Source organism: Oryza sativa, chromosome 12, assembly GCF_034140825.1.
Source record: "Oryza sativa Japonica Group chromosome 12, ASM3414082v1".
In the NCBI taxonomy this organism is placed as follows: Eukaryota; Viridiplantae; Streptophyta; class Magnoliopsida; order Poales; family Poaceae; genus Oryza; species Oryza sativa.
The window spans coordinates 26,704,160-26,727,496 of NC_089046.1; the positions used below are offsets into that span (position 1 = coordinate 26,704,160).

The 23,337-nt window shown below is 41.9% G+C and overlaps 3 protein-coding genes across 7 annotated transcripts; 2 read left to right on the forward strand and 1 right to left on the reverse strand.

The window, feature by feature from the left end:
* The first annotated feature begins 1,942 nt into the window (after positions 1–1,942).
* LOC4352781 (uncharacterized) lies at positions 1,943–5,033 on the forward strand. The gene is made up of 7 exons (XM_015764279.3): positions 1,943–2,180; positions 2,274–2,341; positions 2,470–2,513; positions 2,602–3,350; positions 3,821–3,910; positions 4,489–4,550; positions 4,675–5,033. Exons 1-7 carry the CDS (start codon positions 1,953–1,955, stop codon positions 4,778–4,780), a joined length of 1,347 nt encoding a protein of 448 aa, XP_015619765.1. The 5' UTR covers positions 1,943–1,952; the 3' UTR covers positions 4,781–5,033.
* A 5,264-nt stretch (positions 5,034–10,297) lies between these two features.
* On the forward strand, positions 10,298–13,810 carry LOC4352782 (remorin 4.1-like). 4 transcript variants are annotated; one of them, NM_001423625.1, is made up of 5 exons: positions 10,298–10,479; positions 11,290–11,467; positions 11,549–12,332; positions 12,450–12,531; positions 13,283–13,721. In NM_001423625.1, exons 1-5 carry the CDS (start codon positions 10,450–10,452, stop codon positions 13,490–13,492), a joined length of 1,284 nt encoding a protein of 427 aa, NP_001410554.1. In that variant the 5' UTR covers positions 10,298–10,449; the 3' UTR covers positions 13,493–13,721. The 4 variants fall into 4 exon arrangements, with proteins under 4 accessions (NP_001410554.1, XP_015619772.1, XP_015619773.1 ...); XM_015764286.3 differs by lacking the exon at positions 10,298–10,479 and adding an exon at positions 10,921–11,059 and having other exon boundaries at positions 13,283–13,810; XM_015764287.3 differs by lacking the exon at positions 10,298–10,479 and adding an exon at positions 10,959–11,110 and having other exon boundaries at positions 13,283–13,810.
* A 419-nt stretch (positions 13,811–14,229) lies between these two features.
* Positions 14,230–20,286, reverse strand: LOC4352783 (auxin response factor 25-like). Of its 2 annotated transcripts, none has more exons than NM_001423623.1 (14): positions 19,337–20,286; positions 18,838–18,950; positions 18,494–18,592; positions 18,360–18,416; positions 18,108–18,263; positions 17,937–18,021; positions 17,523–17,613; positions 17,265–17,429; positions 17,059–17,181; positions 16,910–16,985; positions 16,590–16,746; positions 15,384–16,513; positions 14,897–15,087; positions 14,230–14,796 (listed from the first exon to the last, which is right to left on the reverse strand). In NM_001423623.1, exons 1-14 carry the CDS (start codon positions 19,392–19,394, stop codon positions 14,598–14,600), a joined length of 2,700 nt encoding a protein of 899 aa, NP_001410552.1. In that variant the 5' UTR covers positions 19,395–20,286; the 3' UTR covers positions 14,230–14,597. The 2 variants fall into 2 exon arrangements, with proteins under 2 accessions (NP_001410552.1, XP_015619768.1); XM_015764282.3 differs by having other exon boundaries at positions 14,259–14,796; positions 18,494–18,602; positions 19,337–20,227.
* Positions 20,287–23,337: the final 3,051 nt, after the last annotated feature.

Genomic DNA, 23,337 nt, shown 5'->3' on the forward strand with positions numbered 1-23,337 from the left:
ATATAAAACTTTTATTCATAGAATATTTCATTTGCAAAATTGACATTACGGTTTTTTCTCCAATATACCAAACAGTGGGGGCCATTCTATTGAATATGCTATCTAAACATAGCAATTGAATATGAAGTTCACTTAAAGTTTTAAAACAGCCATATGAAATTCCAATTCTTGGGTTCAAAATGGCTTCGGGCAGACATTGTTTAAGTATTTGATCGAACATTTTAGACTATACAACTTGTTGACGTGAAATTCGTCGTTCACGCGAAGGCCTGGGAGATTCGTGGAGCTCCAATAAAGTTCCTATCAATCGAGCGTGCCCATTAGTTCGATCCTACAACTAACAGCATATAAATAAACTTTTTAGTAACAATCTAAGAGCAAAGTCAATAGCGAAAGTAAGTAGTACGAAATATTGGCTTTAGGGAAGCATGAATGGGTTTAATTGTTGCATGCATATGTGATCAAAACTAGACTCCATCTAAGTGGCCCATCCTGCCTAAGCATGAAAATAATCCGTGCATGGAGCCACACAGTATGCATATGTACAAAAGATCAACTAAACTAAACTAAAATATTTCATCTTGCCTAGTTTACCGTATCATCGTCCGGCACTTGCAGAATCACTTGCTCTGTTATTTCTCATGTTTCCTCCATCCTCCACGTATGACAATACCCATGCAGTGATTCTTGTTGCCGACTGAATCAATATTATTATACATGATCTAATAGATCAACTGTGACAATATATGATTGAAGATAATAGGAAAAACCTATTTAGCCGATAGATCTACACAAACGTGATAGATATATCGGTCAGTCTAAAACAATAATGTGATTTATAGAAATATCACTTAGTCAGGATAGCAAACCTAACCGAGAAAGTCGTAACTAAGCTAATACGACTCTAAACAATGATGCAGTTAAGGACAAAATCTATATATTAGATAGACAACCCATGCATTAACTTGAATAGAATATTGGAATTCACTGATAAAGTTCTAGCCACGCTAATACAAGCGAAGTTAGCGGAACTTAATTCTCGCCGAAGATCGAACTTAACTAATGCAGCGTCGCTCGAAACTATGAACTCTCCGGAATAGATGGTAGCGATGTACCGAAAGTTATGTATTAGTCGAAAGATAGATTACAAATATCCCGGGAAATATATATTTATACCCTCGGGTTGATAAAAGTCCTGATCGGACATGAGAATACTTTAACTGTCATCCTTGTCAGCCTCACCGATTTGCTGTTGCTGAGGCTATTTTCAGCAAAAGCCCATCAATTAGCTTGTTGGGCTGAATAAGCATTAGCCATTGGTAGTGGACACAATCTTTCCGGACACCTTTCTACACCTGATGGAAATGCTTATGCTGATAAGCATCAGGCTGCTTATGCTGATAAGCATCATCAGCATAAGCTAATATATGGATCTACTCCCTCCGTCCCAAAAAGAATCAAACTAGGAGGGGATGCGAGGACCTCTCCTAAGTTGATGTATGTGGACACCCCTATGTCCACATATATTGTCGTAGGTTGATTCTTTTTGGGACGGGGGAGTATACATTATCGAGGTCTTCATGATTCCTCTTTAAATTTAGCTTGATCTAGATAAGCTCTTATCTACCAATCAGCTTATTTTCTTAACCGAATCCACTAGCGAATCGTACCCAATTTTAACGTTTGACACCACTATACCGCAGACACTGACACTAGGAGTCTGGGGCCGATCAGTCCATCAATCAGTCGTCTTCTAGCACCTTCCTTCTTCCCCTTCCAGAAGCTTCCACGCCCAGACGAACAGTCAACACCCACACCGCCACTGACAACCGGGCCCCACCACACACCCGGCCCCACATGTCATCCACCCATCCACCCACCTTCTTACCGTAGCCCGCCCCTCGCGGCGTATAAACCCCGACCCCTCCAAACCCTAGCCTCCCCCCCTCTTTATGCTCTTCCTCCCGCGCCAACTCGCCCTCTCCGCCGCCGCCGCCGCCGCCGCCATGGCCAAGGAGGAGTCGAGGAAGGAGAAGAAGGCCAAGACCAAGGCGGCGTCCTCCGCCGCCGCCGTCCCCGACGCGAGGAGGGCCGCCGTGGTGGCCGCGGTCGCCGCCTTCCTCGAGTCCAGCGGCTTCCCCCGCGCGCTCGCCGCGCTCCAGTCCGAGGCCAACCTCGAGGTAACGGCCCCGCAATTGGCTCGTGATGTGCTTGTCATTTCGGATTTTCGGTTGTGTTGGAGTGGGTGAATGAGGATTTTTGCGCGTTCGCAGGCGGGTTCTTGGCGGTCGTCGCCGGTGAGCCTGGAAGAGTTGGTTTCCGGATTCTTGGAGGACTCGAGGTACTCCTACTTAGAATCAACGGCACGATGCTCAAATCTCGTGTTAAGAACTTAAGATAGATTTCGTAGGTGATCCATATCCCTGTGCCATGATTGGTTTCTTATTGGAATTTGGTTGTGGAATGCAGCAATTATGCTCCAGGAGCCAGCATCAATGGGAGTATCGAGCACGGTTAGCGTCGATGTTCATTATTACGTCGCGTAATGATTTGGCGTAGGCTCGCGTAATTGGCGCTGATTTGAAGCTTAATCGTGTGCAGAGAAAACAGCCGCCGTTGTCGCGGAAGATGCTGGCAAGAAGAAGAAAAAGAAAGGCAGTGACACGAAAGTGAGTGAAGCTGAGAACAAGGTGGCTGAGCCTTCTGCCGTGGAAAAGCCCAGTGAAAATGCGGATGTCGAGACCAAAGAAAAGAAACAGAAGAAGAAAAGCAAGAAACAAGAAAACGACGAGGATGTCGAAGCTAGGCTGGAAAAGGCAGAATCGGCTATCATTAACAAATTTGAGACCGTGGACACATTGAAGGAGGATAGCAAGAATGGTTTGGTTGATGTTGCTCCTGTGGAGAAAGGGAAGAAAAAGAAGAAAGGAAAATCAACTCCTGAGACATCAGATAAGGTTGACACAGGAAGTACAGATGCTGGGGCTGATTGTGCCAAGGGAAAGGGTGATGCTGCAGAGATGGAGAAAGACAACAATGAAAAGAAAAGTAAAAAGAAGCTGAAGAAGTCCAAGGAAAACGTTGAGGTGGTTGAAAACAAAGAAGTTGCAGGGAAAGATTCAGCTCCTAAATCAAATGATGAGAACAATAGTGGAATGGAGACTGAGAAGGGGGAAAATGGAATGCCTCCAAGTGATAATGCGGTAGTTGGCAAAAAGCGGAAACTAGAAGAAGTCGAAGGAAGCAACCTCCCTGCTAAAGAAGATAACACAGCTAGCCAGAAGCTCAGCAATGGTTCTTCAGAGGATGATGGTGCCAAACCGAATAAAAGGCAGAAAAAATCATCTGAAGTATGTTATAGTCTGTTTCTTTCGTTGCCTTGTGTTATTTCCTACTTTAGTGCAATTTGTTCCTGTTATGTTTATGAACCACAAAGCCTGTCATCTAGAAATTTTAGGCAAACTATGACATGATCAGTAAGTATATGTTTTGTGTTAGTCATGGATCAACTTCTTTCTTTTCTGACATTTACTAGTATTTCAGAATAACCAAATAATGTTGTATCGGACAGTGGATATTTGTAGTTAGTTTGTTACTATCATTGCGATGGTGATTTCCTCATACGTTCTGGTGATGCCCTGACATTAAGGTGGTTTATCATTTCCATGTCTTGTATATTGACTAACAATAACATCATTTTGATCTTACTATTTAGCATTCACTTCTGATAATAGTTTTATAGATGTCTCGGTTATGGATATCTTTGATGTCTGGGAAATGCTTGTAATCTGATTGTCCATGCCATCTCTGTCCACTGCAGCCCAAAACTGTGAATGCATTTCAACGGGTGAAACTAGAGGATGTTAAATTTGCTGATGATAGGCTTCAGGATAACTCATATTGGGCTAAGGTAATGTACATTTCTTTTGCGTTGCACTGACCATATCTATACTCCTATAAAAGACACCAATGGTGGTGGTGGCACCTACCCACTGTTATATGGGCCCACATACAGTCAATGGTCTTATAATAAAGGACAAAATAAAGAAAAATTTGTTTGGACTAGCTGGTAAAAAGATGTTCTTTGATCTTTGTCCATTCTTCATTAGGAGCAACAGTCGTATCTGCACAACTTTATTAGATTAACGTTTGATTTTTAAGAAAAATTACTTAGATATTTTACATGTCCTTTTCGTATTTATGTAAATATAGCTAGGCTATGAAAGTAAAAAAAATCCATAAGAAAAATTAATATCACCTTAGATTATGATCATGATTAGAAATCATTTTGTACATGATGCCAGCTAACCAATAGAATTTGATTGATGCAAGTATAGTCTCGGGAGTAGACAATGGGGAATGATTTTAGAAAGATGTTCTCTTTTAGAACTCTGTTACAACACACGTCACACGGGCATTTAGCTAGTAATATGTAGAAATTTCAACTGTTCTTGACAATAACCGAGTGGTGAACCTATCTTATGACAGGGTGGTGCAGACTCTGGGTATGGTGCAAAGGCACAAGAGGTTCTTGGGCAAGTTAGAGGAAGGTTAGATGCTCTTCTTTCCTTCTGACCTTCATACTCCTTGCTAATCGAGTCATTTGTTCTTTCCCACTTGTGATCATCTTAGTGCCGAACATAATTTCATCATTGTTCAATTTTGCCTTTGCAGGGGCTTTAGACATGAGAAGACCAAGAAGAAGCGTGGAACCTACAGGGGTGGGCAGATCGATTTACAAACCCACTCAATCAAGTTCAACGATTCAGATGACGAGTGATCGCTTCAATTTTGCGAGTCGCTCACAGTTTACCATTCTTGCCATCGTTTACATGATGATCAGCCTTCAGAAAGAATGAACTGGAGGGAATGCTGCGTGTGTGGCGAATTCAGGAGGAACATGAAATTGCTTTATTATGCCCATTTTGTTAGTGCTGGGTGCCCTGCTAAATCATCAAAATTTTGTATTGATACTCACTGAGATGTATCATTTTGCCACTGCTAATACAAAGTGCAAGAGTATTAGTACATCACATCTTACTTTTTTTTGGGCTTGCTGTTGTGCCTCCAGCTGATAAATATGTCAGCACTAGGCTTCTCCCTTGTTTACTGCTGATACAGTGTGCTCTTCCTTTTGGCCTGTTGCATTGAAAGAATGCATATAGCATGTGTACATAGTACATTGTGATTATATACATACTGGGCTGGGCCAGATTGCTCTCTGCATTTCCAAAGTACATGTCCTATGACTGTGTTTTTCTTGGGCTTTACAGGTGCCCAGTTTGCACAAGGATAGAAGAAGTTCTCAAGGAGCAGCAGGTGCTGCTTTGTGGAGTGCCTTCTGTGACTGCCATCATGATTCATGACCACAGCAACACTTCATGATGATGATGAACAAGATGATGATAGCACCATCATTTTTGAGTGGATGCTCACTCCTTTGAACTTGGTCCATTCAAAATGCAGTCAAAAACATGGACTGATTCCAGTCTGCTACAGGCTACAGCTGCTGCTCCTCCTTCCAACTTTCTTCATGCCTTTGAAGTGGTAGTCAAGATCCTCACAGACCAAAACCAGGCCAGGAGATGTGCCACTGCAGTAACCTAGTAAAGCCTAGGAGTACTATATAACCTAGACAGGTCACTTCCAAGTGATGTGTGTGTATTGTGTATTGACATGTTGCATGCACTGTAGCCATACCTGACCCTTGGAAGAATTGCCTTTCTGGCTGGCTACCTGCATCCATCCATGTTGATGCATGCAATGCATATGTTTGTCTTCTGTGTATTTTCGTTCACAAATCACAATGCAGGGGAGGATTTCCTTTTGTTTCGTCAGAGTTTCAGGTTACAGTAGCAGCAGATAATCAACAGGAAGAAAGCATTTGCTTTGTGAAGCATGCATGCAGACTGCAGAGAGGCAGAGGGCTGATGATCATGTCAAAACATGAAAGGAGCGAGACCAGCAGCATCTACAGTGCTTGCTCTGGCTTAGCTGCATCTTGGTCCGTGAGTGCTCCTCGTCTCCTTTCAACTGTCCGAAATCTCCTTTGGTTTTGGCGATGACAATGGCTCATATAGATGGCCACTCTTGGCTGTCAAACTCTGAACATACTATGACAATGACTCAAATCTCCTTTGATTCTCTCTGTAGCACAAACAACCAAGTTTAAGGTAATTGCAGGACCACTTGGTAGTAGTACAAATCAATGAACCCAGGAGCAGTAGTAAAAATCAATAGTTCTCATCTTTTCGTTTATGCTTATGTTTATCAACCAAAATTTAAAATTTCAAATTAAAATTTGAAGCTAATTTTGGGGTTTTTTCGTCAATTTATTTTCCACACTTTGCTTTTAGGTCGCTAAGAACACGTATATAAAAGTTTTATTTACAAATTATTTTTCGTTTGCAAATATACCATTTGGCTTATTCCATAAATAAGCCAAACGAAACGAAGGGGCTGTGCTCCACTGCTTGCATCCATAGCCATGAGTGCACAAACATAACTTTCATTCAAATTCAGGAGGAAGGTATTTTTTTGCAAGAACAAAAAGAAATGGTGATTTGATCATGCTGCTGCCTTGTACTGCCTCACATCACAATAACTGCCACAGTACAATGAGGATGAGCCACCTGCTGCTGCTCTTGCTACCAGTAGATTGGGGTTTCCAAAATGTACAATGAAAGGTGTAGACTTTTGCAGGATCTTTTCCCTTGGATTGCAAGCAAACCAAAACCCTAGCCAGTGGTAGTAGTAGTAGCAGTACTTGCTGGCCAGTGGTGACCCTAGGCATTTTTCTTTCTCATGTGTGATGACTGGTGATAGTACACAAATGATGCATGCTCCCATTGAAAACAACTTTGTGACCCAAAAGACATGATCACATCTAGTACTATCATTTGTTAGTGTAAAAGGACACCCTTCACATATTAGGGCATGGCACAATTGAAATGATTAACATTCTTAAAAGCATAGCATCCTATATACAAGATCTTTTATAATGATCTATGTATATTCCCCTATAGTGCCATAGTTCCATAGCAGAAGAATCAATTCATGGCACCATTTGGACTTTTGGAGTAGCACTACACAAGAATACAACATTACTATAGTATGTATAGGATAATAGGAGTATCCTCTTATTAATTTTAATTTAAGTATGCAAGTTGCCGCCATCTCTTTTGAAGAAAATTTGCCGCCAAAAAATTTATGCCACAAGACAAACTGGATTCTCCTTGGCACATCAACTGTTGAAGCTAATTACCCTGGCTGAGTTAGACAAGCACATAATTTAGATGTATATTTGCATAAGTGTGACATCAAGCATTGGATAATGTGGCCTCAAAAACCTAAACCAGAACGGTCAGATTAAATTACATGCTGGTGGAACTAACTAGAAACATCAAGACAAGAAATCACCTAAAAAAGGGTAATTAACAAAAAATGGTTTGGTGGACTGATGCTGTGCTTGAGGAACATGAGCTGACGGCATTGCCAAACCCTAGAAGGAAAAAGGGTTTAAGGGGCAGCTGATGGTGTGGCTTTGTGTCCTCTAAGGAGGAGCAAGCTAAACAATTAGGAAATTAAGCAGGGTTATGTCCTTTCTTTTGTTGTGGTGTGCTCCTCCTCTTGTTGGGTTTTGGGCTTTGGAGTCTTCTCTCCCTCCCCTTTCTTTGTGGCTTTATCTTTGGGTGTACATGGGGTCTAGTGTTGGATAGGGCCATAGGGGTTGGGTGAAGAGAATTTTTGAAAAATCATTAAACAACTCAGATGTTCTTCGCTTCCTTCTTGCAATGGGCATTTTGAGAGTAGGAAATTTCACTTCTTTCAAAACACAAAGTCAAGGACTTTTGTAAGCTAAAGCATTGTACCATCATGGACTCTGGTTATGTGAAAGCGAGAAAGGCGTAAACGATACCACGCTGAAGAATTATCCAAAATAAATTGTGCTGTGTGGGAGAAGATTAGAAAAGCCTCCATCCTAATTTCACATAACATTTCTCATCACACATTAAAAAAAATTGAAAATAACGAGACTAGAGAAACTTTGGACATGTAATAAAGGATACATGTAATAAAGGATTTGTGTTTGACCTTGGTAAATTTTACAAAACTACATATACTTTGATCAAACTATTATAGAACTACATATTTAAGATGTTTTTATCATAAAACTAAAAATTTAATAATAATTTTATCATGAAACTACATATTTAGAATAGAGTTTTATAAAACTATAGATTAAGTAGCAAATTTATCATAAAACTATAGGTTTACTGCTAATTTAATCATAAAACTACATCACATTGTCCTTTGCAAAATAAAAGTGAGGGGAAATTATTTTTTTTCATGCACAAATGTGTAAAATATTGTACTCCAATCAACAGTGTAGTCCTAGAGAACTTTTGAACCAGTTGGGCACAATACAGAAAGGGAGAAAAAGTGTTCAACTACACGTAGCTACTTGCCATAGGCCACTCTGGAATTCACACTGATACTTCTACCAGTACTAGCATATGTAGAGGTAAAAATTTGGTACTAGTGCTCATGCATTCATGTGATGTGGTTTCGTGTGAGGTGAGCTCATCAGCTCATTCAGTTCTCGGGAAGAACAACGAGCAAACAACACACTCGTTTGCCTCTCCTCTCAGAGCAAAGCTTTAAATCTGAATGAAATTCGTAGAATTTTTTTTTTGTTAAAGGCCAAGTTTAGTTTCAAAGTTTTTATTCAAACTTCCAACTTTTCCATCACATCAAAACTTTTCTACACACACAAACTTCCAACTTTTCCGTCACATCATTTCAATTTCAACCAAGCTTTCAATTTTGACGTGAAATAAACACACCCAAAACCAAGAAATTTTGTAATAACATTAAGGACTTGTTCGGTTAGTCCCTTCTCAAATACTACTAAGATTGAATAGGATTTAGAGAGGATAATTAATCCCTTTCAATCTTTTGCATATAGGGATTAACCGAATAAGCCATAACAAAGTTTTTATTATGTTTTAACGGTAAAATTTATCAAAGCCCTGTTTTTGATTAAGATACAATTTTTAGTTTGGTTTCTGTTAGCACGTTTTTTTAAACTGTTAAACGGTGTATTTCATATGAATTTTTTTTATAGAAGTTGCTTTAAAATATCATATAAGTCCATTTTCAAGTTTAAAAATAATTAAAACACCATTAATCATATGCTAATGGTTTTTTCATCTTCATTAAATTCGAATGGGTCGAAACTGTTTAATTTGTTACTAAGTACTACTCCATCCATCTACTTTTTGATAGTCATATTTCATCTTGGCACACAGACCAAGGATAAGTAATTCTACTTATCATCCATTTAAACATGCTACTAGTCATTCATCGTAAACAAGCGATTCATTAATATTTACATTTCTCAATGTCCATGTAGCCAATCATGTGTGTAAGAATGGAGAGTCATGCATTAAATCCGAGAAAGTCATTAAGATGATAGGTTGTTGGATTAAAATATGCCTATCAAAAATAAATTTTTCAGATTTGGAAATATGACTTTCAAAAATAGATGAAAGGAGTATTTTTGTAGCGGTTATACGAGAGATGCACACCATTATTACACATGCACACACCACAATTACATGCTCGTGAATACGCCTCCTAACACACACTCTAACCTTGATTAGAAAACTTTGATGATGTTTTGTCATGTCTGAATGAAAACAACAAACAAATAGACAATGCCCTGGAAAATTTCATACTTGTACTGCATTAATTTACTTAATTTAGGAGATGCACTTAATAATATATTAACAAGGAGGGTTTAGTTTTAATCCTGAGATCATGTGTTTAATTCGCAGGATATTCACAACTTCTTCTTAAAATTTTTTTAAAGTATCTCTTCCTCCAAATCTCGTTTATTTAAAGTTGAATTTAGCTCGGATACGTCCCGAAATTTTCGCGCGCTCGCTGTAGAATGCCTTAGCCGAGCCGTTGGGCCCCACCTGCCAGTCGGAGCGATGATATCTCCGCCGTCCGATCAGGCGATCACGCGTGGATCGGACGGCTCGTGGAGCAGCAAGAGGAGCCACACCGATGAGCGCGCCGGCGAGTGGTCCTCCACACGGATTCCACACACGCACGCCCACCCGCACGCACGCTTGCTCGCTCTCTGAATTTCTCTCTCTGTCTTTCTGAATACTAGTATTTCTATCTCTCTCTGAATTTTTCTCTCTTCAGAGTTGCAAGTGCACCAATGCTACAATGCTACGTGTCTCCTTCCTCTAGTATTTATCGTCTTCCCCATCAGAGCCAAAGCAAAGCACAACACTCGCAGCCATTCTGCTTTGCTTTGCTGCTTCTTCCTCCTCCCTCCCTGCTTCTTTGCTTTCTTGCTAATTTGCAGGTAACTAGAGGTAGTACAGTTTAGCAAGCTCAAAGCTGAGAGAGAGAGAGGGGTTATAATCTGTCATGGAGTACGAGAGGATACACAAAGTTCAGGTAACAAACTCACTATCCGAGTATTCCATTACAGTAGTAGTCGTGGTGGTGGTAGTTCATTCCTCCATATGCTTGTTTCTTAGCTACAATTTCAACCTTAGTTTGTTTAGGTTGTGTTTGGTTTGTAGAATTAAGTTCATGCTCATGTCTGTAGGTATGTCATTTTCATTTTTCATGTATCATCCAATATCCATGTACTACTATGCTTGATCCATCTCTCTTTTTTAACCCCTTCTTGAAGCTAAGTACTGCTATAATGCAATGTGACTACTCCCCTTTCTCATCTATCATGAACATTTTTGGTGGGTCAAGATAGTAGTGGCATAGTGCCACTAATTACTTTACTTTCCAATATTGAACTCTCTAGCCATGTCCATTTATGGTGCTTTTGATTTATTATTGCTACTACCACAACAGGGTTCCTATACATCTCTCTCTCTCTCTCTCTCTCTCTCTCTCTCTCTCTTGGACTTTTTGGTTGTGGATTCTACCTTGCTCTCTCAAGCTCAAAGTAGCCAACATTCATGGCTGCTCTATTCAAAGCTGTGGCTGCTCTCCAATGGCAACTGCAGTATGAGCAGTTAAAAATCTCTCTCTTCTTTGCAGCAGGAAGCCAGAGTCAATTCTTGTAGTAAATTTTTTGCCCCAATTTACCAAGCCATTAATTAAACTAGTACTACTCCTGAATCTTGGATACTAGTAATGACAGTTTGAAATTTGTCCTGAATCTTGGGTGATTGATTTTCATTGGAAACCATCAAATTGGTTAAGGTTTACTATGTATTTAGTGATAATTTTGTTGCAATGCAGATGGGAGTGATGTCTCCAACCAAGCTGAGGATGAAGCTGCTGGGATCCCATGGCGGCAGCATCGGCAGGGTTGACGAGGCAAAGAAGTCGCCGCGAGCGTCGCCGGCGAGGCTCGACGCCGACGAGGACGACGACGACCACCCCAAGAACAGCCTCCTGCCCCAAGAACTCGACGAAGGTTCGCTTCCTCTTCGATTCCATTGTGGAGCTTGCAATGGCAATGGTGATGTGTGTTTGATTCCGGTGATTTCTTCGTCAGATTATCCCAAGGACCAGTCGGATTCTTCTCGCTCGCGCTCCGACGCGAGCCATGGGAGAGCTGGCAATGGCTACGACAGCGGCGGCTTCGAGTTCTACAGGGAGGAGAGGCCGCCGCCACCGCCGCCGGCGGCGGTGGCGGTGGTCGGCGGGACGTTCTTCAGGCAGGTGCCGTCAAAGTGGAACGACGCCGAGAAGTGGCTCGCCGGGAGACACGTCGTGCACTCCAACCCAATCTTCTCCAAGAAGGCCGCCGCCGCAGCAGCGGCCGTGTCCGGCCGCGTTGCGCCGGAGGCCTCGGCGTCGTCGTCGCCGCCGTCGGTGGCGAGCAGGCAGCGCCAGCAGAAGAGGCTCCGCGTGTCGTCGGAGGCGGCGGCGGTGTCGATGCGGGACGTGGGGACGGAGATGACGCCGATGGCGAGCAAGGAGCAGTCGCGGAGCGGCACGCCCGCCGGCGCCGCCACGCCGTCGCTGAGTCCGCTCTGCTCGGTGCCGACGAGCCCGAGGGGCGCCGCGTCCGCGTCGTCGGCGTCGTCGGAGCGGGAGCTCCAGATCAGGACGCGCCGCGAGATCGCCGCGCTCGGGCTGCAGCTGGGCAAGATGAACATCGCGTCGTGGGCCAGCAAGGACGACGACGACGAGCTCCCCCGCGCCTCGCCGGAGAAGAGACCGAGACCGAGACCGAGACCTCACTCCGGCGACGGCGGCGGCGAGGCCAAGAAGAGGGAGTTCGAGGCGCGCGCCATGGCGTGGCAGGAGACGCACAAGTGCAAGCTCGCGTTGAGGTGCAGCAAATATCACTCTCTTTTTCTTTTTTTGGTTCTCTGAACTTTTGTTTTTTTGTTGTTTTTTTGGTCTGGAATTTGATTATTGAATCGAAAATTTGGACGAGAATTCGTCAGGTTTCAGAGGAAGGAGGTGAAGATTCAGGAATGGGAGAGCTGCCAGAAGGCCAAATTCGAAGCCAAGATGAGGCACGCAGAGGTAAACTTACATCGAATTCAAAAACTTAAACCTTTATTATTGGGCGTTCTAATCAGCTATGAGAATACAGATTATTCGTGCCATGCTTCTAAAAGTATGGTTTTTCATAAATTAAAAATAAAAACTTTCTATACATGCTTAGATATCTTTTCTAAGCTATTTTTAGCCCTATAATATAGTAATCCCTCCGGGCTGATAATATTAGTCGTTTTGGACAAGGGTAAAGTCAAACTTTAAAATCTTTGACTACAAATAATTTCTAAAATATTTATCTTAAAAATATAAAAACCATATGTGTAGATTCGCCTTAAAATATACTTCAATAAAACCATATATTTTTTGGTATTTTCATATATATTATAATAGAAAATAGTTGTTAAAGTTACTTTTGGGAAACCGTACCTTTGTCCAAAACGACAAGTATTATCAACCCGGAGGGAGTATGCATAATGTTTATTCATCCCTCAAGCAATTATGGCTAATTTGTTGAATCATTAGTTAGAAGTATGGCTAAACCCAAACCTATATATAAACTTAGACCGTCTGTTCAAATTCATTATACTAGAATGTGTTACATCCACCCATTATCCCTTATATTATGGAACTGAGGGACGACAAGTTTAGGTTTGCCCGTGTACTTCTGATTTGATGTAGAGGCTGGGTTTTATAAATCTATTATCTAAAAACCAAGTTTGGATAGAATTCTTTAGAGAATGAATGAATGATACAGATGCCTGTATGTTATCATCAGGTGCAGGCAGAGCAGATGAAGGCGAGGGCGAAGCAGAAGCTGAGCAGGAGGCTGTCGGCGTTGAGCCACAAGGCGGAGGGGAAGCAGGCGAGGGTGGAGGCTCGCCGGAGCCGGCAGGCGGCGCGGCTGGCCCGCCAGGTGCACCGCATCCGGGAGACCGGCGCCGCGCCGTCGCGCCTCCGCCGCTGCTGCAGCTGGCTGTTCCTCTGAACATCTGAAGAAAAACAAAAAAGAAAGAAAGAATTCTCAAGATGGATCATGATCATGATCATCATGCTGTCACTCAAAATGCCATGGGAGCTCTGTATATGAAATGGAACTAAGCTGCAATGGTTTGTTTGGAGCAAATGTGCTGTAGACTAGAATTGTTGATGTTTAGCTGCTGCTTGCCTTGTGTGATCTGAATTTGGGTCTGGTAGTATTTGACATTGATCACCTGGATTTGCAGCAACCTTGCTCTGCTGACTTGAAAATCCTACTTGTCTTTTTAACTGATGAACATTTCAAGAGAGGAGAGATTTTTAGTCAGTTGCATTGTTACGAAAAGAACAAAGCTTCAGGCCCCCTTTTTATGCTTGGCTGGCACAGGAAAGCCTCCAAGAAACCCAAAAGGAAAATTTTAGACCATTCTGTTAAAAACAGGCATAATTATGTCTTAAAGTTCATGGCATGGTGAAATCTTTGAATAAGTATGTAATAAGTAGGGAGTCCAACAGTATTAATGTCACCACATGGAGCTACTAGGATTCCTCTAAAAGTTCCTCCTATCAACTATATAGACCACACTTTGGAAATTTGCAGCATGGAATCATGATTTTGTCCAGCAAAATTGATCCTGCGTGAATCATGCACAATGGCATATAAGTAGGCAGGCAGGTCAGAGCCTACAAACCAGGACAAAATGTTGACTCAGTAGCATGAAACAAGATCATCTAGCCACAATTTATGGCAAAAACATGAAGAAGGCGACAAATGATTGATTTTAATATGTTCCGGGCTCCATTTGGAAATTGGAATCATCAGTTCTAGACATCATATTATAGCTACAGAATAAGGTCAATTCTACAGCGACTGCCATCATTCATCATAGAACTGTTCTTGCCTAGTTGCCTGCCATTAGAGATTTAATAGAGCTAAAGCAGCTATCATACAGCATGTCCATGATCAGATGGAATACAACGGATCATCTAGCTATATTATTGACTGAGTTGCTACTGATTCGGACAGGACTAGTGAAGATCGCATGGAATGCAGGCGATCACGAATGGTGACCCTGCAGTCTTAAGGGTGCTTAGTTTGGATTCTGGTCTACATCTCAGTAGTCCAGAGGCGCTACAGATGCAATGTTTCCGGCGATATTCTGCATGTTGTGGCTTGCAGAATAGTCGTCGCAGGCATTGCTCTGCTGCATCCTTGCTCCAGGTGAGGACAGAAGGCCGTCTCCACCACGAACCAACTGCTGCACCTCCTGTGGCGAGAGTATTTTGATGCACCATACGCTATTTGCAAACTCCCTGAAAAAAAAAGATGGCATAGAATATCATGTTTGTTTGCTTTGAACATTGACAAATATTGTGTTTGCATACGAAACATTTTAGGTTTGTAAGTGCTTACTGCCATGGATCGTCGCCGACGAGAAGAATGTCATTTTCCCGGTCGACAAATACAAGCTGCCAGCCTGATCTTACAGGGTCCTCCAGTTGGCCTTCAAGACCAAAGAGACGCTCAAGCTCACTACGTAACTCGCAGTAGCTGCTGAATCTGGAGATGTCAAGTGATCTCCCAAGGGACCCTGATTTGTAAACCTATTGAAGAAAATGCAGAAGATATTAGCCAGATCATATAGAATAAATGAGCAGCTCACACTCACAGACATGTTAAGTAGGGTAGTAAAAAGAAGAGAAACAGGCATTTCCAAACTTCATACAAAACTTTAAAAAATAATTGCCTCCTTTGCTACCATCAACCTACTAAAATGTTTGTTATTTATCTACTAAGTAAAGTACTTTTAGCGACCAATGTTCGCAATCAGTGAAAATTGAAAAAAGAAATGCAGAGAGAAGAATTAACGCAAGCTAACACACAAGTTGAAAATGCATACCTTCACAAAGGTTGCTCCTTGTGATGGATTTACAGATATGTTATTAAGAGGATTGAACGTTCCAGATTCACCTAAACAATTGGAGGTTGCTAAGGTGTTTTCAGTTGTCAAATCTGCACCACTATATCTCAACAAAGGTATGGCCATAGTATCAGTTTCTCTGTTAGCATCAGTTATGATGCTTGTCATGCCATCCTGGAGTTCAAATGATGATGAAAGTAGGCGGTTCTCAGCATCTGCCCTGCAATCCTGGACGATGGAACAGCCTCTTGCTGATTGTGGTGGAAAGGCGCCAGGAAAATGAGATATACCCTGGTGATTTACTTTCTCAATCTTGGGGTGCATGGACGGAGCTTCAGGATGAACAGCAGATTCTAAAGTTAATCGCTTTGAAGGCCACCCATCTGATGCCATTAATTGGCTACTTCGAGGCAAAATAAGAAGGTTTGAGGCTTCCTGGTTAGAGAAGTTGTGGAAATTGTTGTGTAGATGTAAAGGGGGATCACTATTTCCTTCTAAGAGGTTCTGATTGTAGAATGATGATCCACTAAGCAATGATGATTGTGCCTGAGGAGCAGATCCAGACTCAGAAGCTACATCAGCAACATGATGATCACTAGATGGGAGCTGCTGTTGCATCTCTTGACTAGATTGCTCTTGTAAAACATGCTGTCTTTGCTGCTGCTGCAACTCTTGCTCCTTTAGCAGCTGCTGAGTGTTATGCAACTGCAGCCGTGGAAGCTGACCTTGAAGGAACCCAGAGTCACCAGTGTTCTGACAATGGCCTTGCTGAACAACTTGCAGGGGTGACTGCTGAGGTTGAAACTGCACCTGCCCTAGAACATGGCTTGCAAACAGAGAATTTAATCCACTGTTCAGATTATGAGTCTGTTGGTATTGCAGAGTAGCTGGATGCTGCTTTGAAGGGTCCCCATATCGAATTTCTTCCAGTGCTGCTGCAGCCATTTGCTGGTACGTGTCTGGCTTAAGGCCCAGCAATGGAGAATCTATTCTTGGCTGAAGCCATGGTGAGACTCCATGTCCTTGAAAATTCAGGGACTGGGTTCCTCTATTTCCGTCTCGAAGCCACATGAGAGAAGAATAGCGTGCAAAATCGTCATTTCCCCCACCTGCAGAAAAAGAAGTGGTTAAAGAGTATGCTCTTAGAATTATGCGTGCTAGTGTTCCGGCCATCAATCAGCATACCATTGAACATGCCATGCATAGGCAGTCCTGAAGCCCACGGACGCTTAAGTCTTAAAGGAAAAGCACTGGGGTACATCGGAAAGGTTGTCAAAGGCTCAATCTCCCAAAGAGAAACCCTTGGCTGTTTATCACCAGTGGTGGACTCATCCCAACCAACCTAATGTGCCATAAATCCAAAATGAAAAAAAAATCACAAGGAAAACATATCCACAGAAAGGGATCCATGAGGGATGTGATAACAGATTTGACAGACTACTAGATAATGGAACAAGATAACATCATTTCTGTAGAGACCACAAAATATATTTAGCAGATATTACCTTAACAGAACGCCAGTGTGAGTTTGGCCAGCGCACTGAATCTAGATCACTTATGCTGGTGATTGTACCCATGTATCTGAAAGTAAGAGGTAAATATAAGAATTAATGGAGCTTTCACGGTTCATGCTGTGTGCTTAATATCAGCTTACCGCCTGACACTTGACTCCTCTGTCTCGAAAAGCATTCTAAAACGCATTCCAACAGATACACGTGTGTGGTAAACAGCTTTCACATACTTGGCCAATGGAATCACAAATTCAGAAGGGCTAGCCCTGAAAAAGGATGCCCATGTCAATTAAATATGGAAATAAAATAAAACGTTAAAGGCTCTGCTGTAAGATTGCAGTACATTTACCTGGGGTTATAGAAAATAGTGAAGCGACTATTTGTGGCTGCAGCATGAGCTGCTGCTGCAAGAAGACCTATATGCATGCTATCGCTTGACAACACGGAAGAGGGCATAACAGTCTGTTGGCGATTTGCACGACGTATTCCCAAAAGAAGTTGATTGTTATCATTCCTGGTAAAAATGATAAAGGTAATTAAGTCTCAGCAATGAGTACAACCTCTAGCAACAGTATACAATTTAAATAAGGAATAAAGTGGGTGGTACCAGATAAATATAACAGAGTCTCCTGCTACTAGTCTTTTCGCACTCACAAACACACTCCAGCCTGTTGTCAGGAGATGCCTTTTAGGCTGACCTGCACGACAAATGCATAGCCAATTGAAAGTTCAATAGAAGAAGATACCCTCACAATATAATTTCATAATTCAACAATTCTGCAAGGCAGGAACAGAAGGAGGCTAGTTGCAGTATTGTCATTATAGCATGTCCAGGTAATTTCTTAGCCAGATAAAAATGCAAAAACAGATCTTGGCAACAAAGAAAAAAGAGCAAAACGGATAGATGTCATGTCTAATGGAAATGCTATCTAAAAGGCATAGTACATGATTTTATGTCAATTTTTTTGTGTACACAAACAACTCATAATCAGTTCTATGTGTGTCGGCCATAGTTACATACCACGAAATATATGGCGAAATTTCCATTCATTATCATGCAAATCTCTTGCAATCAGCTCCTGTGCCGGAGGCTGCTGTGAAAAATCCTACAGAGAACTAAAGGAGTCAATTTGAAGAACACATAGCAAATGAACATTTCCTACCAAAAAAAAGACTGAGCTTAAAGGCATACTAGTGGAGGGAAGACTTTCTCAGCTGCCCGGCGGGGAACAGAGAAACCACCATGAGTGCTCGTGTCACTTGCAGTCAATGTCTTGCAGAAGTAATTAGTGGGTTGCTTGCTAGCAGCACCCAACTCCATTGGAAGGAAAGGCTCCTTTTGCTCTTCCTGTCAACAGGATTACATGACAAATACATAATCCTTGTAACATCTTTGCCCTTTTAAAAGAAATAAGGCTAGAAGTGCAAAGCAGTGGTCAAATACCGGGCTCAATGGTTGCAATGTCATCTGAGCATAAACTTCATCTGTCTCTGCATCAGCCTGCAAAAGCACCAGGTGAATTATCATAAGCTGCTTATTAAGAAGCTACATGATGGTTTCTTTAAGAGTGAACTCACATGCATGGTGACATTATGAAGCTGGCAGATTAACTGAGGAGGTAAGTTTGGATAATTTGGGATTTGAGCATCAACTTCCTTATTAGTTGATGCCGCAACCTGCACAGAACTAAAATTACTTTAGACAGTACAGTTTCAGTTCATTCTTCTGCCATATTAAGTTTAATGATGCACTGAGCAAACAATAAAGACAATCCTCTGCCCTATTATGTACTGATGCACAAATGCAAAAGCAGAGCTGTTCTACCTTCTTTTATAAATTCTAGTAAATTCGAGTCAACAAAATCCGGCCATGCCTAGCATAATGAAAGAGATGTGCACAGACTACAAACCAAGTGACTGACCTGCTCGCTATGGCCCTGTGGAAAGTAGACGACCCTGCTCCTGACCACTGGCAAAGACACAAGGGGCCCAGCGCATGCATGCCACAGCTCCGAGTTCAGACATCTTTGTTCCCCTGCAACATGCCAAACACACATGAGCTGAACAGCAAACCACCAGAAAGTTAAGTTCATGTGAAGCTACTATTTGTACTTGCCCACAGACAGTAGGAGGTTCAGTCAGTATCAAATAATGTTATAACATGAGGGCAATGAACAGAGCCAAGTAATGTAGGAGTAGTTCTTTTTTTTTCTTTCTTTTTTCTTTGTGTGTGTATGTGCGGAGTGTGTGCAAGGCAGCAATGGAGACTCATTTATGCATTATGTAATCATGCACAAACAACTCAAAGTGCAGAATCACAAAGCTCCATGATCCATAATCCACTTTACAATGCAGGCATCAACACAAGCTGAGAAAGTGCAGAACTGAAACAATGTCGAAATTGTGAGCAAGGATATATACCGTCGTTCTCCGGCAAGGCCTGCGGCATATCCGCCGACGCCGGCGGAGAGAGCTTCATCTCCAATCACCAGTGCACCCGTCGCCAAAGAGCACGAAACTCCGCCGCACCAGGATACCGGAGAAGCTGCTGGTCAGCTTCCCATCATGCTCCCAGCAGCAGCAGCAAACACCTGCCTTCCTCTCTTGCGCCCAGAAATATCTTCCATTTTTTTCTCCCTCAACAACTAACCAAAACCTGGACCGTCGCAGCAAATCCTCCCCTTCATCTCCCCGAAAAAATTCCACACAAACTCTTTAAATCAATCAAACTTGGAAACCAATCACCCCCCTCAGAGCTCGAGTATTTTCACCCAAAACTGATGAAAAACACCCAGGCGACCGCAACTCGATCCGAAGAACCGGATTTTCGCCAACGGCGGGAGCAAGTGAGCGGAGAAACCGAAGAACGCCGCCGACCCCGAGTTCATCAGATCAACACGCAGCTCATCCCAAGCACTCAAAACACAGCACCTTCACTCTCGGCGACGGCTAACCCAAACCGCCGCCCTCAAATCGCCACCGACACTAGCCCGCAGCCGCCGCCGCCGCGGACGAGTCCAGCCTTCCTCTCAGGCGCCGCCGCCGCAACCGCGCACCCCCCGGAGCTCACGAGATCGCGGAATCAGGCGACGACGACCACCACCACCACCAAACGGCGTAGCATTCGGCGCCGGCGGCGGAATCAGGCGGCGCGACAGCGAGGCGGGAGCTGGGGGCGCGCGGTCTCCGAGACGGCGGGGAGGGTGGTGGGGGCGCGAACCCTAGGTGCTAGGGCTAGGCCGCCATGGCCGGATCGAGGTGTGAGTGGTGGAGGTGGTGGTCGAGTTTTTTTTTTCTTCTTTTTTTCTTTCCGTTTTGAGGGGTTTAGTAGGAAGAGAAGAAAAACGGAGAGAGAGCTTCTTGGAGGTAGTAAAACAAATCTGATGAAAAGAAAAAGGTCAGATTTATTTCTTACCACTGCTACAAATTACAAGTCGCCCCTTTTGAAATGGGTTATTTTTGTTTTCGGGTTGTGGTATCTTTGACTAGATTCTTTGGAGTTGGGTTCCTTGGAAACGCTGTTTGGATGGAGGCTAACTTTGCCATAACTCTATTTACTATAATTGTGGCAAGCCACACAAAGTGTGGCCAACAATTTGTTAACCATAACTATGGCAAACTTTGGCTAGCAAATGAGAGTATGACGCTTGGGCCAATGTGTTAATAAAGTGTGGCTTGACTCAACTGCGGCACGCAACCAAACACTAGTCTAAAAAATTGTGGCACGCTTAAAGTTTGGTGTGGCAAACTGAGGCCACCAACCAAACAGCCCCGTAGGTCATGCGTCGTTTAAATTATGTGTGGAGTGAATTCATAGGAAATTTTAAAATTATTGTTTGATTACACTAATATAAAAACTAGACAACGATAAAATCTTACTACTCACCCTGTTTCAAGTTATAAGACATTTTGACTTTGATTAAAGTTAAATTGTTTTAAGTTTGACTAAATTTATAGACAAATATAGTACTCCCTCCGTATTGTAATGTATGACGCCGTTAACTTTTTGACCAATGTTTGACCATTCGTTTTATTCAAAATTCTTGTGCAAATATAAAAATATTTCTGTCATGCTTAAAGAACATTTGATAACGAATCAAGTCATAATAAAATAAATGATAATTATATAATTTTTTTATAAGACGAATGGTTAAATGTTGGAAAAAAAGTCAACGGCGTTATACATTAAAATATGGATGTAGTAATATTTATAATACCAAATTAGTTTCATCAAATCAATAATTGAATATATTTTCATAATAATTTTGTTATGGGTTAAAAATGTTACTATTTTTTCTATAAATTTAGTCAAATTTAAAGCAATTTTGTAATCTGAAACGAAGGGAATACTTGCTAATTTTCCGCTAACCAAGGACATGTCCATCGGGAGATGATGGGTCAATGATTTTATATGTTTATGGGTCAATGGTGCTCAAAGTGTTTTTTAGTTTTTCTCTATGGGTACTTTTTTGTTTTTTTCGGGGAGAGAGGTTGACGAATGGGAGGGACGGACGGCTAAAATTTGCATAGGAATTTTAAAATATTTAGTAAAAGTCACTTGACCCATTCATGTACTATTTCAATTCTCCAAGATTTCTCTAATTATCCTATATTCCAAAACAGATGAAACTAGCATGCGGTGCAATTGGCCAAGGGGTACTTTGCTTCAAATGTTAATTCTGAAAGAAATTGAGATAGTGTCAACTAATACTCTAGACACGATTTGTTATCACATGTTTTTTACTTGAAGTATCATCTGTGCTAACGGAGGTCCTACCGCCACAGTTTTAAAATTAACACAACAATTTTACAACGAGTAGTTTGTTTCGACAAAACATAGGACCTCATCGTTTGCCCTATGGCTTATAAGACGTTGCCAAAATTTGATTTGGACAATTGATTCTGGAGTTGATTTTAATGTTCTGTAGTATAATTTTGTTCAACATTGGTTTTTAAGTCACTCGGGATATATACACAAAAAATTTTATCTACCGCTTGAAAAATTTAAAAAATTCACTCGAGTGCTTCTCTACTACCATAGCGAAATTAATGTTCTGTAGTACTGTTTAGAGTAACAAGTCATAGTTTATTTGGTAGAGCTCCAACTCCTAAATTTGCTTTAGGAGTTAGGTCTAGAGTGAAGTTGTGAGCTGTATAAATCCAGCTCCACCTCTATAGTTCATTTTGTGAGAGAGCTTCACCCAGCCCCACTTTCATTTTAGGTGAAGCTGAAATTGTTTGGCTGAGCTGAAGCTGTGCCAAACATGCCCTCGATGTGTGCGAGGTATCCAAGGACTCATTCGCAAATAAAAAACCTACCTAAGATGCAAGCCAAAGAACCCACCACACGCCACGCTCCTCCTGTACAAGTGACGTTGAAGTAGTACTCCACCAAATTACCACCCCACCCTTGGGCGGCAGTCTCGACGCTCCGCCTCGAGATCCGTGGAACCAACACCACCGCAGTACAATCGGACGGCCCAGACGGCTCGAGCCATCCCGAGGCCCAAGCTGGCGGGGTGGGCACGTGCAGGGGCAGCAGGGTCTTTTCCCCCACCCCCGTGCGTTTCTCGGCGTACGAGGATTCGTCCCTTTCTTTCCCCACCGGAGTGTGGGGCCCACCACCATGCCGCGCGTGGACCACGATTTAATGCGGTCCTCGCGCCCGTGTCTCGGGGAGTATGCCGACCGTCCGATCGGGAGATGGACGGCGTGGATCGCCTCTGTAGCTCTGCGCAACAGGTGCGAGCTTTCTACTCCGTGCAGTTCGCTTGTGGTGTCTGATTTCAATTTTCAGCTGTTCATACTTCTGATTACGCTTAAAAAACAACTTACGATTACATACGTTGATAAAATTATATCTAAATACAAAGTTAAAAATTGATATATTTTAAAACGGAGGTAGTTTATATATATATATATATGTATATATATATATATGTATATGTATATATATATATATGTACATATACATGTGTATACATGTATATATGTATATATACATGTATATATATATATACATGTATATATATATATACATGTATATATATATATATATATACATGTATATATATATATATATATATATGTGCAGTTAGTACTTACCGTTTTCAAACATAAACGTTGCCCCTAAACGAAATCAGCCTTGTGCCTTTGATTTACGTTGGTCTATTTTATTTTGATTAACATATATTTCTAGCATGCTTTTCAAACTGATATTTTATGTAAAACTTTTTGTACAGAAGTTGTTTTAAAAAAAACAGATAATTCTATTTCTCAAGTAAATAATAATTAAAACTTAATTAATTTTATACTAATATTTTTTAAATTTGCTTTAACTTTATCTTCATTTTCATTTTCAGTATAAACGAATAACACCATTGTTCAAATGTTGTACACACCATGGCTTATCATCAAACGAT

Bases quoted from the DNA above. Each gene is read 5' to 3' on its own strand.
- LOC4352781 (XM_015764279.3), top strand. From the start codon at position 1,953: ATGCTCTTCCTCCCGCGCCAACTCGCCCTCTCCGCCGCCGCCGCCGCC. The intron at 2,514-2,601 runs GTTAGCGTCGAT...AATCGTGTGCAG, and splicing joins CAATGGGAGTATCGAGCACG to AGAAAACAGCCGCCGTTGTC. The intron at 3,351-3,820 runs GTATGTTATAGT...TGTCCACTGCAG, and splicing joins GGCAGAAAAAATCATCTGAA to CCCAAAACTGTGAATGCATT.
- LOC4352782 (NM_001423625.1), top strand. From the start codon at position 10,450: ATGGAGTACGAGAGGATACACAAAGTTCAG. The intron at 11,468-11,548 runs GTTCGCTTCCTC...TTTCTTCGTCAG, and splicing joins GCCCCAAGAACTCGACGAAG to ATTATCCCAAGGACCAGTCG. The intron at 12,532-13,282 runs GTAAACTTACAT...TGTTATCATCAG, and splicing joins CCAAGATGAGGCACGCAGAG to GTGCAGGCAGAGCAGATGAA.
- LOC4352783 (NM_001423623.1), bottom strand. From the start codon at position 19,394: ATGAAGCTCTCTCCGCCGGCGTCGGCGGATATGCCGCAGGCCTTGCCG. The intron at 16,986-17,058 runs GTAAGCTGATAT...TCTTACTTTCAG, and splicing joins GAGGAGTCAAGTGTCAGGCG to ATACATGGGTACAATCACCA. The intron at 14,797-14,896 runs GTAAGCACTTAC...TTTTTTTTTCAG, and splicing joins GTCGGCGACGATCCATGGCA to GGAGTTTGCAAATAGCGTAT.